Source organism: Agelaius tricolor, unplaced genomic scaffold, assembly GCF_023055355.1.
Source record: "Agelaius tricolor isolate 1412-34295 unplaced genomic scaffold, bAgeTri1.0.p SCAF_34, whole genome shotgun sequence".
In the NCBI taxonomy this organism is placed as follows: Eukaryota; Metazoa; Chordata; class Aves; order Passeriformes; family Icteridae; genus Agelaius; species Agelaius tricolor.
The window spans coordinates 238,563-258,793 of NW_027269294.1; the positions used below are offsets into that span (position 1 = coordinate 238,563).

General features: G+C 41.7%; 1 protein-coding gene across 1 annotated transcript in view; it reads right to left on the bottom strand.

Moving 5' to 3' along the window:
* The window catches only part of LOC139602516 (polypeptide N-acetylgalactosaminyltransferase 18-like), a 28,020-nt gene that overhangs the window by 1,943 nt on the left and 5,846 nt on the right, over nucleotides 1-20,231 (bottom strand). Inside the window, exon 4 of the mRNA XM_071452434.1 lies at nucleotides 9,571-9,735. Coding sequence (XP_071308535.1) covers nucleotides 9,571-9,735 — 165 coding nt within the window. The remainder of the gene's footprint in view (nucleotides 1-9,570; nucleotides 9,736-20,231) is intronic.

Sequence of the window (20,231 nt, forward strand, 5' to 3'; positions counted from 1 at the left end):
TGCAGAGGCATTTAATACACCTCCATAATGAAATGCTGAATGAACTGTATTTTCCCACTGCTGTGTAACTGTTATTGACATTTGTATTAATAACAGTAGTTAAATTTGGCTGCCTGGTGGGAAAATAAACTCCAAACTATCCAAAAGTAATAACACTGCATAACATACAAGAAATTTGAAGAAACTAAGATGAAATTTTTTTCAGTTCTGTATTATATGCCATTTCTTGTCTTATCCTAGACATTCACACTTTATCCCTGCCCCTCCACCAATCTCATTCCCCCATTCCCTTTGTTACTTTGGCCTTCTAGAGATCACTGTAGTGAGGTTGATTTTTTTTTCTCCAAGTTAATTTAATGAGCTCTGAACCAGATTATTCACATGTGAAACTCTGAGGTAATGGATATTTTCTCATTGTGAAAGGAACAGTTATCCTGTTTTCTTCCAGAATAACATTTCTATCCTTGATGAAAGCTGTAGAGTGTGGTTTTCCACTGGGGAGACTCAGGGTTGCATGGCACCCAGGCTCAGCTCTCTTGGCTTAAACTGGCAATTGGGAATTACACCTTACAAGTGTTTCTGCCTAAAGCCAAAATCAAGATGAACTTCCCTGTGTTCTCAGCTGATGCTGGAGGTGCTTGTGTCGCTGTTAGCTATGTAAAGCAGTTTTGCATCTTCCATTTATTGGTTGTCTCTCATCCGACTTCTGGTGCTTGAGACATTCTCAGCTTGGAACCTGCACTGAAGCTGAGGAAAGTTGTCCCACTTTGTCTTGTTAGAAAACTGCCTTAGTTGGGGTCCATTATTTGCCTGATTTCTGGACTTGGGATATGACTCTGTGCATGGCACTCTTAGGCTTCTCCTGTCATTTCTAATTTACTGGCGTAAGAACAGGAACAGAATTCCCTCTCTCCATTTTTTTGTGAAGTACAGCACTTGGAGCTCTGTTAGGTAGAGGAAGGCACAGGGTTAAAACTTAAAGACTGCCATGAGGACTTAGAATCTTTCTGCTTAATTCCCATTTGTGTCAGTGGTTAAGGGTTTCTTTCACTTGAATGGGCTGAAATGCCACGTGGATTTGGGGGCGGAGGAAGGAGGATGTTCACTGTGGAGACAACGTTTTTTCCTTTTTTCTAAATTTTGTAGAGCAGACCTAGGTGTTATAGTAAATGTGTTCATGAGAAACACTAATACAGGCAGCTACACAAACTAAGTGTAAACCATTCCTAAGGAAAAACAAAACAAACAAGCAACCAAAAAACCATATTTAAAGCCCCCTCACACTCCTTCACTCTCTCTGAAGTGCCCTCATGTAAAATCTGGCTTTTATTTAACAGAAACAAGGGAGTTGGGAGATAAAAAGCCAAGGAAGCTCTTTTTGATGTGGGGAAAGTGCTCTGCATTGGCTACTGAAAACCAGCCAGCTGAGTATATTGGAGCTGCTGTATGGAATACAAAGAGACACCAAAATTAAGTCGTGGTTCATGTGTGTGAATTGAGTATTGCAGGGAGCACAGATGCTTCTAGCAAGATGTGCTTTTTTTAACCACAAAAGGGAAATGTGAAGGCTCAAGCCCTGTGAGGAGCTAAGCTGTTCTGTTTCCAAGAGATGAGAGGCCTGTGCAGAGCCTCAGCCTTCAGCCTTCAGAGTGGGTGCAGTGCACACTTTACTCAGAGTCATTAAGAAAATTAAATCCTCCCCAAAGAGTTAGGCCCAAACATTCTGCAAGTGTTTTGAAAGCCAGTGGCTGCACTCTGCCCCGGGGGCTCTGGTGAAATCCAGCTGTGGTGATCGTGTGAGGACGGGGCTGCAGCACAGCTGGATGAGCACTCCCAGCTCACCTGCACAGCAGCTCTTCAGGGCACTGGGCAGATCATTTAAACCCCCACAGAGCCACTTGTTCTCCTCTGCACAGGGCCTTGAATGTGTCCTACAGCAATGGCCTGGGGTGCAGCAAGGAAGAAAGGCAGGATGAGCACGGCTGGCTCTCAGATCCACACAGACAGGGAGGAACAAGAGCAGTGCCTGGTTCAGCTCTGCCTCTGCTTTGGCTTTAGAACTGCTCTGAAGTACAGGGAGGAAGGTTTCTATACTCAATTCACACACATTACTTAAACTTTCCTGTTATTTTTCTACTTACTGTGTCTGTTTTCACCCCTTCATATGCCCAATCCAAGCCTGGGACAGTGGTACTGTCCTGTCAGCTCTGGACTGCTGACAGTGCACCTAATACAGGCTGCAAAGCCTGAACTAGTGAGCTGTGTAAGGATTAAAGCACACAAACTGAGTAACTCCAGGAAAAAAATGAGCAGGCAGGACTGAGGCATCAAAAGCTAACACTGTCTTGTGCTCCTCTAACTGGCCTGGCCTCCAAATTCCAGCATTCCTGAATGGTTTCTGCAGTCTGTTGCCATCATTAGCATTTGGAACCCTAAAGCCAAATGCAGGCAAAGGTGCCCTTTAAGTGAATTATTTTTTGCCTTTTTTTATAGTAAGCAGTTATCCAGACTTGTATAAAACTCTCATAATTGGATTTACTGCATGCTTGGCAAAAGGGTTTATTGTGTTACTACACTTCATGCTCACTGAAAGGAGAGATGCCCATCTGGGTTCCTTCCCCCATTCTAGGCAAGATCTCTACTTTCCAATTTAAAGGCAAAACTTGATAGCCTAGAGTAATGTCTTTAAGCATGAAACATTAAACATAATTCTGTAGACTGAAAGAAGTTTCAAGAGGCATTGTGGGCAATTGAACAGAATTAGGATTAAGAGCACTGATGATGAGAGACAGCTCAATGGCAGAAGGAGTCTCAAGAGGATAAATAAGCATCCAGGTCAACTCTTCTGTAAAAAATGGACTGAACGTGTCAGCACTAACAGGTTTGACTGGGAACTGCATGGTTTTTGCAAAGCAAATTGAAGCAATTCCTGTGAGAAACACAAATGTTCTCAGCTCCTGCTGGTACCCAGACACACAGAAGGCTGACTGGGTGATTTGTAAGTGTACTGTTAATGCTAACACTGTCCCAAGTCAACATCCTGTACACAGAGTGGAAAGCAACGCTTCTGACTTCCTTCAGAGTTACTGCACTTTCTGCATTTCTACTGGATGGAAGGGGGTTCCTTCCCAGTCCTTCACTAAAGCAGAATTTATCCAGTGCCATGGCATTTAAGGACACCATCTGCTGTGCCTGCAACCCCTTGCAGTACAAAGTTGTGCAAAGCAATCAGACAGTTTAGACAGGCTAGTTTTTGCTGAACTGTTCTATGGGATCTGTTTTGGTTTACTGGGGGTGGCAGATGCACAGGTACCAAACCTGATCACTCTGTAAGGCCCGGTCACTTGCAGAGAAGAAGGATGAGGGCTGGAGGTTGTCAGCATTACTGCAAATCAGACTGATGGCTGTTTTTAAGGACTTACTCTAAAGGGAACACTTTTCCTTTCAGAGTTTACACCTGCTTTTTGCTCATCATATTAAGGCTCCTGTTATTCTGCCTGAAAGAGAAAAAACATGCTCGCCTAAACCTGGATTTTTCAGAAAAAGGTCCTTAAAGGTTAATAAGTATATCCAGCCTCCTATCACATACACTGTATAGATCACTGCATTCTCCAGTCTATTAATTTTCTATGTGGACCTCAACCAGTGACCTCAAATATTTACATGTTCACTCTGCCTTTGAGGCAGAAACTCTAATCTTTGCTGTTGCTTTGATACATTTGAATCAAAGAATTATGGTGAGGTGTATGAGACAATCTCCACTTCAAACAGAACACTTGAGCTCCTTGTGCATTTCCCAGGAATACTGGGCTACATTTTCAGTGACTCTTAGTACACCAAATTTAAACCTAAAGAAAACTACTCAAATTATACAAAAAAGATATCTATTTTTTTCCTCCGTGTGATTCACCTCTGTATGGATGTGGAAGCAATAAAAAAATGTTCACAGGAAGAAGGGAATAATTTATCCCATCCAGTAATTTATGCATTTTCAGTATTGCCCATTTCTTAGAAATATTGGATGATGGTATTCAGTTTAAATTTTCTGCTTTTTAGCTGTATAAAGGACACAGATATATATAACATAGAGGAAATGAATTAACCTCTTCTTGAATGCAAAGAAGTATGACAAATTTTACAACTCTTTGTCTAACAGGTGTGCTGGAAGTAAAGCAGGCTCTTGAACATATCCTTTCCTGTTCAAATGTTTCATCAATTAACTTGAACTATTTTAATTCAAATATTTCTCACTCAAGTATATTGACAGCTGCCCTTACTCAAACACATGCTTCCTAATATATTTTAGATGAGTACTGTGAAAATGAGGTGCATTTAACTGCTTTTATGTATATGAAGTATCATATACAGCAGGTTTATATATTAAAAATATATTGTTATCTGTTCAGCTATTTGGATCTTTGTTTAAAGGGTAGCTAAGCACATGAGAATTTTTACAAGACTCACTTAAAATCTGAATTCATTTTTCCAGTACTAAACAAAACTAATTATGATGTACAATGTAAACTTAAGTAGTGCTATAGTAGGGATCAGCCAAACCATTTCTTAAGGGAAATGTAAACTCTTTCCCTCCTCCTGCACTCCAGTTCTGTTGTCAGGTAGCCACCCAAGCACTGGCATCCACTTGCTGGTACTCAGTGTGTAAACACTGTGAAACATCCTCTGACAGAGGGATCAGGCACACCATTCAACAGTTACACAGCTTCAATGTCTGCATCACAATTTTGTCTCATTCCTTTCCCAAGACATCTGAGTGTTCAGGTTTTACATGATCATAAATGCTACATTTTCCTAATGCTGCACTAAATTTTTAATACTGCAGCTGTGACAAATCAAATGAAGCAGCCTCATCTGCATGTCCAGAGCAGGATTTAATAACTAGACATCTGTGCAATCATTTTCTGTTTTCTTTACTCTAGACTGGATGGTCTGATTTGCTTACTCTCTCCAGGATGTAGAAATAGACTGTACTGTTAATTAAGGTTTTAAAATAAAAGCAATTAAACCTGGTACAAGGAAATGCAGCTTCATTCAGAGAATGTAATTGGAATAGAAAAGAAATTAGAGAGATGCAGCATAAAAATCAGAAATGGAACACGTGGATCTCTACCTATCACTAACATTTCTCCACATATAAAAAAAATTATCACAGATTTCTAACAGGTTGCAGTCCTGGTAATAGCAAGATTAAGAAAAATAATAACCTGAAAATAATTAAATTCAAGCCTTTACTGAAATACCAAGAAGCTCTTCAGGATATCACCGCTGGAAATGTGTTTCACTACAGAAAATTGGGATAAGACTACAAAACCAGAAGTTTTGGAGAAGAATACATTAGCCAGACTAAGATATTTTACAGAAAGTAAACATGAATTATTACTCAATCAGCAGGGGCCAGGAAATCTTCCTGACATGCTAGAAAAACACGCAGAAACAGCTATTCTAGGTGTATGATGAGATTTTTGTAATTAATTACTGAACACTGTCTCAGGGCTGGGGGGTGGCTGTGGCAGAGTGGAAAGCAGATTAAAAAGGGAATCCTTTATCCCTACATGGCCCTGATAATGATGGGAAATGCAGAACTTAGAGCTGCATGCATTGTTGGTTTTTATGGGGCAGCAAACCCAGATGATGCTGGGTTGTGTTGATGCTCTGAGAGCCAGGGTTGCCTAGCAAGCCGTTTGTGAAAAGGAAGGACTGGCTCCATGCCCTGCAGCTGAGGATGCTGTGCTGGGCTTTTCTGACCACAGCTGTCCTGAGCAACCCCTACCAGCACTCAGCAAGAACTGCCTGGTTGGGAACTTGAAGGAGTAAGCTGCAGAGATGCATGCTGATGGGGGATGATTCACAGATGGGTATTTCTGATTTTATTTTCCTCATCACTAAAGGGGATGATGTTCACACTTGTCTTTTGTGTCCTCCCTTGCCCTAATCTGCCTGCTTATGCTACTGGGCAGCACTCAGAAACCTCCATATGCAGAACCCACCACATTCAGGGCTCACTGGCTACTCTGTGCTCCAGCTCTGATACTCAAGCACTAAATTAGAACTTAAGATGTGTTTCTAAACTATGTCAGTTCACAGCAACAACTGCTACATTTTATACTCCCTCTAGTAGAAGAGTTGGATATAGGCAAATCCTGCATTTTAAACACTTCTGGAGTCATATGTGAGACTCAACCTATGGAAAATATCCAAAGTTAATGCTTTGCCCAATGTTTTCTGCAGGGTAATTCTTCTCTAACTAAACCCAGAATTCTTTCCTATCTTTTCATTTATTGTGCCATGCAACAGCTGCTTTTGTAGTGAAACAATACCTTGATACAACCAAGAAAAAAACAGGAGTGCTGGAGACATTTGCTTTATTTGTTTTAGCACTGCATTTTGTGAAACTCTCAGAAAAGTTACCTTTTTCATTCTGAGATTACATAAATTATTTCTGCAAACAACTCAGGCTTGATTTATCTGCTGTGATCTAGGCCTGCTTCAAGATGTTCAAAGTGTAAGACAGAGGAAGGCAACAAAGCTGTTTTGAAGTGCGATGGACTGTTCAGATGGTGGGGAATTACAAAATACAGTAACATGAAATAAAACCAGGACTTTGCTTAGTAGGGGAATGGACATCAGTGGGACCTGCCTTTAGCATTCCAAAGGATGCATACCTGTGAATAGCAGTGAGGAACTGGTGAACAAAGCTTCTAAGGAAAAAATAAGTGTTAGGTTAAAAATTTGCTACAGCTATTGGTGATTTATCAGAGTACAGGAAACCTGTTGAATTCCCTGTCTCAGACATCAGTGTTCAGTGACTGACTAGATGTTTCTGATGGTGGCTGAGTTAATTTTAAGAGTGCTGATAGCTCTTTTTAGGCATGCTGAGATGATCATTCAGACAAATCAAGCCTCAATCTTCTCCAAGAGAGCAAATCAGGGGTCAAGAAGGAAATCCTCCTCTTGGACTTACAGTGAATTGCTGGCTCACAACAGCTCATTTCTGTGAAACTGCAAGCACTGCCCATTGCCTGGGACAGTCTTCTGGATTAGGTAAATAATCCACTTCATTAATTTTGTGATCTGTGATGCAGCAAATTGTATATTCCTAGGTTTTGCCTTCCTATTTGGTTTTAATAAAAGTAATATCCCTGTTGTACATAGAATTACAGAAGTGTCCTTTCAGATCATTGAGTTCAACTATTAATTCAACACTATCAATTTCATAACCAAACCAAACCATGTCCCTAAGTGCCACTTTTAGGTGTCTTTTCAATATCCAGGAATGGGGACTGCACCACTTCCCTGGGCAGCCTATTCCCCTGCCTGACAACCCTTCCCTGATATCCAATCTAAACCTCCTCTGGCACAGCTCGAGGCCATTTCCTCTCCTCCTAGCTCTGAGAAAAGATACCAACACCCACCTGGCTACAGCCTCCCCTCACAAAGAGCAATGAGGGCCCCAGGAGCCTCCTTTTCTTCTGACTATACACCCCCATACCACCATGGCATTTTCTGAAAAATCCTCTTTGCCCAGGATTTTCTCCTGGGAAGCTGAGAAGCCTCAGGGAGGAAGGAAAACAATAATTATCTGATGGCTGCTCCTGTGTTTGCTGATTTGGAATGTGGCTTGGGCATTGTTTACCAACAGGTGAATGTTTGATTGGTTCCACGTGAATTGTTTTAATTTAATGGCCAATCATGGTCCAGCTGTGCTGAGGCTCTGAGGAGTCTCAAGTTTTTATTATTATTCATTCTTGTTAAGCCTTCTGATGGATCCTTTCTCTTTCTTTAGTATAGTTTTAGTATAGCATTCTAGAATAGAATAGAATAGAATAACAGCATAGCCTATCATAATAAATCAGCCCTCTGAGAACATGGAGTCAGATTTTCATCTCTCACCTCGTCCTGGGGACCCTCACAAACACCACATCCCCATCTCCCTCAGCCTCGTGCTCCAGACCTGTCACCAGCTCTGCTGCCCTGCTCTGGGCACCTCCCAGCATCTCCATGTCCTGCTGACAGTGAGGGGTCCAAACCTATACACATTCACATCCTGCAGCTGCAGCTCATGCCTAGGAGCACCTCACTGCCTTGCTCTTTCTCTTTTTCTCTCCAAGGATGAAAATATTGTCCTAATATAGCACAAGTGATGTGAGGAACACAACTTCACATTGCTATTTACCAGCCTTAGCATAGGTTATACCTAGGTACTCTTCTTCAGCCAGATAAATGAGAAACTCCTTTCAGCACAACTAGGAAACCCAAGATTTTTATCTCTTTCCCAGACATGTTAACAGACTTCCAAAGGTTTATGGGGTTTAGATGAGATTATTTGTGAGAAATAACTCCCTTGGAAAACAAAAATACTGAATGATGATTTTATTTCGTTTGTGTGTGTGTTGTATTTAAGTAATCTAAGTTTTCTAATCTGAATGCTTCATAAGAAGGAGGCTTCATGCATTTTAACCCAGAAACTGAACTACTTGCATTATCATTATATGCTTATGATTAAACCAGTCTCTAGGGCCTAAGAAATAAATTGAGTGCAAAGTGAAGAAAATTAGGAAATGAATTTGCACCAGTATTTCAATTGATCTGCATATTCTAACATGGAATTTAGGCTGAGCTCCCTGGGACTCTGATCATAGTGTCTAGTTATTGAAAATGGCTTTTTCACCACTAACCACCACAAATCTGCTTGCCAGCACCTGACATGGCAAAGTTCCACTGTGTTAAACTTCCCTTAGGAAAAACTCATCTTTCTTTGAAAAACAGAATTTGACTGTCTTTGGCTTCCAACCATTGGAACCTGTTTTGTCCTCCGGGTATAGGTTAGCCTGAAGCCAAAACAGGTTCCAGTGGTTGGAAGTGTTCCACTGTGGAAGCACTGAGATGCCTTGAGTCACCCTGCTGTTTCCTCTTAGCTAAACCAGAGTGATCTCCCTAAGTGTTGGAGCACCTTTTCCAGCCCCAGAACTTGTGTGGATTCTTTACTCTCCCTCATGTTTCTAAATCAGTTAGGAATGCAGACACCAGGCCTGGCCTTAGTGTCCTATCAGCATTCTCATCCCTGTGAAAGCACCTCCCAGCCTTTCCTCGAGCCTCTTTCTGCCTCTCTCACACTCATGTGTAAAAGCCTGAGCCTTTTTACAAAAGAAACTGCAGAACTAGCTCATGATGAGGCTGTTAGCACCAATGAGCCACTACCACCATTTGTGACAGCTACTTCTAAAAGAAAACCAAACAGATTTCTGTTCCTCTTTCCTAAATAGGTTACTTTGCATTTGACTCCACTGAAATAACCTTTTTTTCCCACTCCCCATAACAGTGCTGTGCCTTAGGAGTTATTAATGGTGAACTCAGAAAATATAATACAAGTTTTGTACCCTACTAAGGTAGCTGACATTGGGATCAAAACGAAACCTGCACAGAGCTTCCTGGCTCTGTGCAAAGCAAGCGAGGATAAATCTGGTTCTGTTCTGCTAATAAACAGATTACTCACACTTCAACACAGAAACAGAGCTTTAAAACTTTCTGAAATGGCTGCTGGGCAAAAATTACCTGAGTAAATTGCCAGTAAAGCTTCATTCTCTTGGCTTTGGCATAATTGCATTCCATGAGCCTGGGCCTGCTGTTGACATCCACCAGGCATCTGTTGTCATCGTCGTCGATGGTGGGGCTCAGAACACCCACGTGGAGCTGCTGACTGCTCGTGTAATGAACATTCTGCAACAGGAAGCACAAACAGCATTTGTGGCCTCTACACAGAAGCAGCACTTTCACCCAAAAGCTAATGGCAAAGATAAATATGCTGAATAGGCTGACCCCATGGTGGCTTTGAAAGGATCTCCTTTCATGCAGGAAGCAAGACAACATTTTAAAAGTTGGTCTAAATTAACAATTAACTGCTTAAATATTGGTTAAGTATTTAAGAGGAAATATGCAAATACAACTGATTATTGTCTCATCATGGGACTTTTTCCTTCTGTTTCTGAGGGTCTTCAAAGAGGAAGATAGAGCCCCTGGGACTGGCTTGAATATGGCCATCAGCTCTGATTAGACTGTTTCATCTGAGGATAACACCTCACTGGAGAGGTAAAAAAAGAGAACAGCAGCACAGGAGTTCAGAGCATCTCCGTCTTTTATAGGACAGATACAAAGATACATTAAGGTTTTCTGCAAACAAATGCTAAAATCCACACTTGAAGCAGATACTATAGAAAGAAGATATATATATATAGATACTATAGAAAGAAAAAGCTGTTAGCAACTGGTGACAGATACAGGCATGAGAGAGAACAGAATGGCCACATTTCAAGGCATTTGTTCTCATTTTACATTTTCTAAGACAATACACACAGATACAAGAGACAAGGACAAGGGACAGACACTGGCTGCTCTGTATTTCTAGCAAAGAAGGGCCCTCAAAGGCCTCGGGGATTACACCTGGGACCAAAGACATGAGTTCATTATGTTATACAAATTCTTTCTACTCTGTTTGACTACAAAGATATGTGGAAGGTTTCTCTGGAAGAAAGGAAAGAAGGGGAAGGATGGAGGGGATATGTCCCCTTTCAGATTGGCAGGTTACGTGTAAGCCCAGGAAGGTAACACAGGATTATACCAGGACTGCCTGATTGCTAATCACAAATAGAATTTATTTTGCTACAATCAGACCTTTTTCTTGGAAGGACCATGAGAAAGATTAAAGGGAAACATCGTGCTCCAGGTTTTAAGTCTGTGGTAACTCAGTGGTGGCAGAGTCACAACAGACAAGAGTGGACAGAAGCACCAAATTAATGCCCCTGCCATTTACTGTAACTATTCTATTTGTCTGTAACAAAAGGGAAACTGGAAATTCTGCTGGGTGTATTTGGGAATCGTTTTGGTGCCCAGATTTTCCTGGTATTTGTTCATTGTTGGTGTTGTGAACTGTTTTATGTGTGAGTGTTCTCCTTTGTGAACACTCTGGTAAAATAAGAGAGAAAGCAGAAAAGCAGAACAAGCCAGGTCTGATGAAAGATTTCGGAGCTTCATGTAATAAATAAAATAAAATTTAAAAAAAAATGGAATGCTGTAAGTAGTCAACTCAGGGATTGAATACAACCACAACAAATGGTGGTGTTCTGGGCAAGACTGTGTCCCCAGTTTACCCTCCTGTAGCACTGCCAGGGCAGATGTAACCTGCCAGAGCTGCACTCAAGTTAATTACGTTACCATTAATGGTTTAGACTAAGCCCAGGTTTTGCCCCCTTAATGAAGTCTCATTGTTTTCACCCCACAGAAACAGTAACAAGCTTGAGCTGGCTGAAGTGAGGTGAGTGGAAGTTTTAAGAGGTTGAACAGAGAAAAGCTCAATAGTTTAGTTATGCCCTACAGGAGGAGAGCAGGGTAATAAAGGAACTGGCAGAGCACATTTCCAGAATGGATGGTTATGACTGAAGTAAACTCTAAGAACTATAACAAGATCACTCTGCATCCACAACTCAGGTTATTAACATTCCTGCAAACAAAACTGATGCCTTAGAAAACTGTTAAACATGAAGAATGCACTTTCTAGACAGGCCCAGAGCAACTATTTTAGACATGTATATGATCTATTTAGACATTTTTTTTTTTGGAGAAACTGAGGTAGTGACCGAGCAAGGCTAAAAGGTCAAGATGATCTTACAAAGGGATTGTTAGGACACCCTACAGATGAACTTTTTCTTGCAGCTCGTTTACCTCTTACCTGAAATTACGACTAGAAAACATAAAGGGAAATTGTTGGTTATTTAAATTTTTAACTAACAGGAAGGGATATTCCATTTCAGCATGTTGTCACTACAGAAAACATGATGTAAGAACATAAAGGGGGGTTGCATTGTTTTCTTAATTACACATATCAGTTGCTGGAAACAGATGAGCAGGCTTGGCTGTAACTCTGAGAAGTGCATTCTGTGGCCTGAGGTCTGCACAGAGAAGGCAGTGTGCCTGCAAACCCTCGTGGCTGAGCTGCTTTTATCAGATTACAAAATTAGAAGTACTCATTAAAGATGCCCCAAAGTTAAAAAAACAGTCAGTGTAAATTAATTACTACTGTGGATACAAACTAATTAGTTACCAGTATCTTTGAAATATATTTTTGGGAACAATTTATTGTAAAATCTTGTCATCCTTTGTCATTACCATTAATTGTTTACTGATAAAAGTAATGAGCCTGATGTTCTACAGACAAGCATGAATAAGCTATTTGCATTTAATACCATAATCATTTTGAATCTGCATTTTTATTTTGGTATCTGGACAGGTGACTGCAGAAAGGACAGAGAGAGTGTCAGACACAAAGATCACTGAAATCAAGGCTCATATTTCTAGTTGCTATCAGTGGCTTTTCCATCACACCCTGGAAGTTTTTGGATTGTCGTGCACATTTGTTACTGGGTATCTGCCTCTGCAGAGCTAGAAACTATACCCACTGGATGGAATATGTTAATATTTATTTAGGTAATATCTCCGCTGAATTCAGTTAACCTTTATTAATAATGTCTGATCATCACACAATCCTGTCATACTTACTTTCAGGTAAACTTATTTATTTGTATGGAAGAACAGCCTTTTTTCATAACCAAGCTGACAGATTAATATGAAACTCTAAGTAACCGACAAAAACACCCCCTCACAATCTAAAAGGCTTTTTAAAAGAAAAATAAAAGACTTTAACATAACTAGAGCTGCTCTTCAGTTTTAATATGTAAATTATCCCTTAAATCTAACTTTTGAAGTCATCATTAATTGCCTCACAGGCCTCATTTTACATTAATTGTGCCTTCATAGAACACTCTTATTGAAAACCTAATCCATGTAAGGATTCTTCACAAATTAAATGGTCATTACTTGTCTTCCTCTTTTAGCTAATTGCTTCATTATGTACTTTTTCAATTGTTTTGTTCTGCAGGGATTAATTTTGCATGTATCTTCATGAGCTGTGAAACTGTTAGAGTGTACTGTTAAACTATGCATGGTGTGCTGCTGCTTGGAACTGCAGGAACCACTCTCCACCTGTGTTACTTGGAGGTAACACATGGCAAGGGTCACTTAGGGCCCCATCCAGTTCTCTGCCAAGTGTGTCCATCTCATTGCCAGGCACAGTCAAGAACCCACACATCAATCACTGCGTTGCCAAGTTGATGTTAGCAACAGGAAGTAAAAGAAATCACTTTTTGTCTTAAAAAGCACAAAAGGAGACTGAAAAACAGGATTGCCACTGGTTTAGTATTCATGGAGCAATGTACTGTGCTGGCCATCTTTTATGGCTTTACCTTTCTCTCCTTACCACAGCTACACTTAGCCTGATCAGTCTTGTTCATCTTGCCCTGTGCCTAAAGCCTGATCATAGAATACAACATGCTGGGGTGGGAGGGACCCACAAGGATCATCAAAGTTCAATCACTGGCCCTGCACAGGACACCACAAGAGTCACACCACGTGTCTGAGAGCATGGCCCAAACACTTCCTCAACTCTGTCAGACTCGCTGTGGTGGCCACTTCCCTGGGGAGCCTGTTCCAGTGCCAGCCACCTCTGTTGTCACGGTTATATTTTATGAAAAATCCCTTCACCAGGATTTTCTCCTGAGAAGCTGAGAAGCCTCAGAAAAGAAATGCAAACAATAATTAACTGATTGCTTGGAATGGGGTCTGGAGGTTGCTTACCAACAAGTGCATCTTTGATTGCTGCCATGTGAATTGTTTTTAATTAATGACCAATCACAGCCAGCTGTGTCAAGACTCTAGTCAGTCATGGGTTTTTATTATTCATTCTTTGCTAGCCTTCTAATGTCTTTCTCTTTCTTTAGTATAGTTTTAATATATCATTTTCATATCATATAACATAACATCATAATATAATAAATCAACCTTCTAAAATATATAGAGTCAGATCAATGTCTCACCTCATCCTGGAAACCCTCACACCTGATGTCCCCAGAACAGGGCTGGCCCTCCTGGCTGTGCCTGATGCCCTCAGGCCAGGCCTAGCCCTCCTGGCTGTGCCTCAGGACAGGCCTGGCCCTCCTGGCTGTGCCTGATGCCCTCAGGACAGGCCTGGCCCTCCTGGCTGTGCCTCAGGACAGGCCTGGCTCTCCTGGCTGGGCCTCAGGACAGGCCTGGCCCTCCTGGCTGGGCCTCAGGACAGGCCTGGCCCTCCTGGCTGGGCCTCAGGACAGGCCTGGCCCTCCTGGCTGGGCCTCAGGACAGGCCTGGCCCTCCTGGCTGGGCCTCAGGACAGGCCTGGCCCTCCTGGCTGGGCCTCAGGACAGGCCTGGCCCTCCGGGCTGGGCCTGATGCCCTCAGGACAGGCCTGGCCCTCCTGGCTGTGCCTCAGGACAGGCCTGGCCCTCCTGGCTGCAGGGCACTGCTGACCCACATTCAGTTTGCCATTGGCAGGAGCCCCAGGTCCCTTTCCACAGCACAGTAGCCCAAATTCTATCAGTACTATTAAAGACTGAGGCAAGAGCTCCTGAAGAATTCCCTGTTCAGCCAGGCTGGTCTTTTGCCTCACTGCCTTGCCTTACAACATAAGGTGCTGTCACACACATAAAGGTGTCTGGCCTTCACACCTGTCCCCTGAACATGCTGCATCCATCCTGGTGAACCCATCTCAGTCATCTACTCACTTCTGTACTACCACAACAACCCCTTGCTCTCCCTCACTGGTCTTCCTCTAATCTTTGTTAGATTACTAAATCAGTCTTGCAATATTAAAATATCTCAATGAAATTAAATTCTAGAGGAAAGCCACAAATATGGAATCTTCCCAGCTTAGGCCATGAAGACTTGGAATATAAGAAGGTACAATGGCAATTACACTATGACTTGAAAGTGCAGGAGAGCATTAAACATGAGGCTAATAATGCACTAATTAACTTGCATCTCACCTGAGTCCATTGATGTGTAAGTGTATATTGAGTTAAACTGTTTTACTATTTCCCATACCACTATAAATAACACTTTCCTCTCATAAAACATAAATATATCTATATTACTTCCCAGTTGGTAATGTGCAACTACACATGCACAGTTGGTGAAAAAACACTTGTGAGAAATCTCCAAGTGCCTCCTCATCCTTCCTTGTAGGGTATAGTGATGTCCCATGTTAGCTGCTGCTGTAATACTTTTCTTTCCTGTGGGAGCAGCTAATAACATGTTCTCTCCCCAGAAACAGCAAAACCACAAAACTGATTCACTGGTAATGTATAATTACACATGCTGTAGCTGCAGATTACCTGCTGAGGCATTCATAAGAACAGAGGGAAAAACAATTATTCCAATGTAGGAGTGACTGAAACCAGAGCAAGCCAAAAAGCTCAGTGGTGTCATGACTGGCAGAATTTGGAGGCATGGCAATTACTTGTTTTGTTCTCAATAGAGCCTTTCTTTTTTTAACCTGTTGGAATTACAATCCTGTAAAGAGAGAATTTTAGTCTGTGTCATCTTGGGATTCAAATTGTTGACACAGTGAGGTACTTTGCAAAACAAAATTAACCTCAGGAATAATCCTGTGCACACAGATAAGCCACTGCTGGTTACACAGGGTGCTAGGCAAGTGCTTATGCCACACTTGCACTGCTAAGGAATTCTTTTTGTCTTGGTGAAAGTGTGAGCTATGAAAAGCATTGGCTACATCTTGTAAGAAGCAACATTTGGTCAATCTTTACCATCTTTTTCTTTCAGGCTTCAATCTAGAAATAGTCTCCTCTTAATTCACAAAATGGATAAAAGCAAAATAAACTTCTCTCTATTTAAAGCTTTAACGAAAATTTAAAGAGAATCATTATATGAAAAAGCAGTATTTAAAAGTTATCTCAGAGTAACAACTAAGGATATTTCTATTTTTGGACTTCTCAGCCCTTTGCCTTTACACATCACCAACCTTGTACTGTTGGCAGCACTTGTGATCACGTACTGAGGATGTTTTCTGTAGAGCAAATCATTCCCTAGTGGCAAAGGATATTGGCCTTCTTACTGAAAACAAGCTAAAAACATGGCTTTAAGACTACAAGAAGTGATGATAGCTGCAAGTGCAAAAATGGGGAACATCTTGATTAATTTTCCTGAGGCATATTTGGGGAAGATCTCCATTGCTCAGTGGAGTGCAACGGAGGTAGGCCCAGCAGCAAGGACAGAAAGGGACACCAGGCACACATGGCACAGCCCACTACTCCCTCTCCATGCAAACAGTCCCACAACACAGCAGTTGGGTGAAAAATCCCTTCAATCTTCTTGGTTCCTTTCCTGACATTTCTACCTCTTGGTGTGAGAAATGAAACCCTGGAGATGAGAGCTCTTTTTTAGAGAAGTAATTGCTAGTTGATGTTAATGAAATGGATAGGGTCTTAATTTGAAGTGTTGGTCTGTTGTTAAACATCGAATGTCAGAGTTCTAGGACTTGCCTTGAGTTGCTGTTGTTCTATGTTACCATTTTACCCTGTATTTGTATCTCTCTCTGTCATACTCTGCATTTGTGCCCCTTTCCATCTCACCTTAGATTTGTATCCATTCCTGTCAGGAACCACTTCCCCTGCTCCCCTGCTCCCAGGCCTTGCACCCGGACTGAATTCAAATGAGAGGCTGTGGGAACTATATGAACCCTCTCAAAACAACAAACCAGCACATGAACTCTGACTTTAACCCCCCAGAACCACACTAAATCACCCACCCTTGACCAGAGCCGGATTCCGTCCTGCCACCATAACTTTAATAGTGCTCAGCTTGGGTGATACCCCTGGACTACAAGCCAACATCATCTTCCTAAGGATTCTCTTGAGGGTGGAAGCCCCAGCTCTGCCGAGAGACAAAGCTGCACGCACCCTCCTGCTGCACTCCTCCTCCTCCTCCTCCTCAGCATCGTGCTGTGGGAGCAGCGGCGCTGTGTGCGACCCCTCGGGTAATAAACGCCTTTTTAAAGGAGTCTCCTGGCCATATTTATCACACTGGCACGCCAGCCCGTCAATCTGCCTAACAAAACAGTTTGTGAGGCAGCAGGGCAAATCACGAGCTGATTAGCATTACAATTAACCCTGTATCTGAAAGAAAATAAAAGTTTACTGAAGCAGAGGTGTTCAGAGGCAGCAGTGTGGGGCAGACCACTGTGCTGGCAGGCCCAAAGCACTGGTGAGCTGCTGCAGGAGCTAGAACAAGAGCATGGCAAGGAGAAGGAGAAAATGTAACCCAGTGTAGCCTATGTGCTGTGAAACTTCACTTGAGCTTGAACACTGTTGGTGCAGTTTAACATTATCTTCATCCTAAACCCAAAACACAGCACTGTACCAGCTTCTAGGAACAAAATTATCTCCACCCCAGCCATGGCCAGGACAGCTGTGCAAAGGCTTTCCTTAATAAAGTCAGACATCTATTTACATGCAATATAGTCACAGTTTCGTGTCATTTATGGCCTGTGTTAGGAACACTGACAGGTAAAATTGCTGGAAACTTCCAGGTAAAGAGGAAAAAGGGTGAAATGTTTCCCCATAAATATGGAGATTTGGGGCCAAGTGTAAGTACCTTCACTTGCCTGTGATTAACAAAAAGAACACTAGCCCAAGGGCAATATTGTAAGAAAGATCTCAGGTGAGAAACAATCAGGATACACACACACTGTGGACTGGAAATGGCTGGAACATGTAAGCAGCCATCAGTTTCTAGGCACCAAATGGGAGAGACTCACTTAACTAAGAAGCAATGAAAAAAGCAATGAAAAATCACGATCCCAGAAGCATGTTGTGGGGAGGAGGTTAAAGAAAAGACAAGATAGGTAAGACCCAAAGACCCAGCCCGAAACTAACAAACAAATATTAACTTCTGGAATTCCAAAACAATAGATCAGAGAGAGCCATGACAGACTTCACATCTGCTTGCTTTGCCACAGAGGGACCCTCATGTATGGAAAATACCCCAAAGAACCCTAGGACTATTTTTTGCTCAAGTAACTAATTTCTCCATCTCTATTCATTAACTGCATTCCTCCAGTTCTCCACCATCAGAAACAGCACGAGATTCACAAAAGGTCTGCAGACAAACCACCCGACTAGCAAGAAATGAAGCAATTAATTTCACTACAGAAATATACTACACAAAAGTAGTGTGCCACACTCAGTCTAACTATAAATGCAATTTTCCTCCTGGGTCACCTGATGTAAAGTCCTGATATAGCATTTAGTTGGAACAAGACCCAATCCCTTAAAGAGCTTTTACCTTCTAATAAATTTTCCTCTTACCCACTTAAGAGGGCCATTATATCCTAGTGAACACAAATTCATCTGCAAGCACAAAGTCTTTGTGACACACAGAATTACTCTAAGTCAAAGCCTGGGCTTGCATTCCCAGGACTCTGATGATGACTTAGTCTGGGACCTGAGGTAGATCACGGAGTATTTGTTAGGGCATCCCTAAAAGTGGCACAAATAACTTCTTGTAACAGATATTCCAGAGCTTTATCAAGTATGTAGGCTGCTTTAAAAGACAAAAGAATTGCTACAGGGTTGCTTTTGATAGAAAATCTTCTTCTGACTTCAGTAGGAATTGGAAGAGGCCTTTAAGAAGCCTACTGCAAACCAGACATGAACCATGCAAAGCAGAATCTGGCTGAATGAATGCAACTGATGGCAGAGGATTTGTAGGGTCTTCCACGGCCACAAGAACTGCTTGTGCAGGCCCAAGCCAGAAGCTGAGCCCAAATGACACTGAGAAACACCAGCCTTACACTCACATTCTTTTAAGGCAGTTACCAACACAGTTCCTGCTTGGGCACATGGATGAAAATGTGATTCCAATCTGCCCTCCAAATGCAACCTGGTAATTTAAAAGCACACTTAAGTCCATTCAATTGGGAATGATTGAACAAAAAAGAAGCACCACTCATTCTAACTTGATTTTATAAATATGATGCTTCTTCACAGTAAATGAATCTTTCTAAACCCCAGTTAAAATGATTGAACTGCTCAAAGAGGATTCTATTAAGTCCTGCATCAACCAGCCTGCCTTTTTTGTCTTATGAGGCAAATAAACAGATTTACAAGAAAACATTTGGTTGAAAAGTAAAGAGTTTCTTCTAAGAATCAAATCCATTCATGTTTTGAACTCATCTGCCAGCTTCTAGCTCAAGGCAAAAGATTTCTATTAATATTTATTTAATAATACATGTTTAGTATTTTACAAATGCTGTTACAAGTCCATAGACAAGGGTAAAAATCTTAGAAGTTAAAACAGTATTCCAAATCAGAGACCAACAGAGCTGAGTAGCAGCTCTGAAGCAAATTCAGAATCAAGAGAACAATCCTCCAAAGTCCTGCTCTCTGTGGCTTGTAATGGTTTGCCAGCAATGGATCCTTCAAATACAGTTTCCAATAGTTGGTGATTTTCTTGCACTCCTATAACATAAATAACTAGATATTTGTGCAGATGATGAGGTGACAAACATAACTCCTGGGTGAGGATAGTGGGAAAAGTCGCCATTTGTCAGGGTCTAATTCCTCACAGAAGTTTTACATCCTCTGGAACAAAATCAGTGATAGATGGACATGGGACCATGTTCTACCCACTGTGTTTAAGATAAACAGGTAGCTCAAATGATTCTAACATGTGCTATTTCTGCAGTCAAAAATAAACTCTCCAGTTCTTCCTCTAGATGTTTGCTCTTACAAGCATTTGCATAAAATTTCCCTAGCAGGCCATTTTGGACAGACAGTGTCTGCTTGTCCATTATCCTGAATGAGAATGCTTTTCACACAGCAGAATACTAAAAAAATCTAGATACTTCTTTAAAAAAAGGAAAACGACAATGAAAGAGGAGGTGCAGTGAGCCTACATAGTCACAGATTGGAGAGCAGCATTTTAAAAGGCAAACATTATTTATTGCACTAATACTGTAATTACAATGTCGTTTTTGTAGAACAATGACTATTTTGATTAAGGCACTCATCAGCAGCCCCACAGCTGAAAGCACCACAAGTAATGTAGAGATGTTCCAGTGCCCAACCACCCCTGTGAGTGAAAAACCTTTTCCTGATATCCAACCTAAACCTTCTGTGACACAGCTGGAGGCCATTCCCTTGGGTCCTGCCCCTGGCCACGCGAGTGAAGAGATCAGTGCCTGCACCTCCACCTCCCCTGGTGAGGATATTGAAGACCACACTGAGGTCTCCCCTCACTGAGTCTCACCCTTGGATGATCTCAGACACACTGAG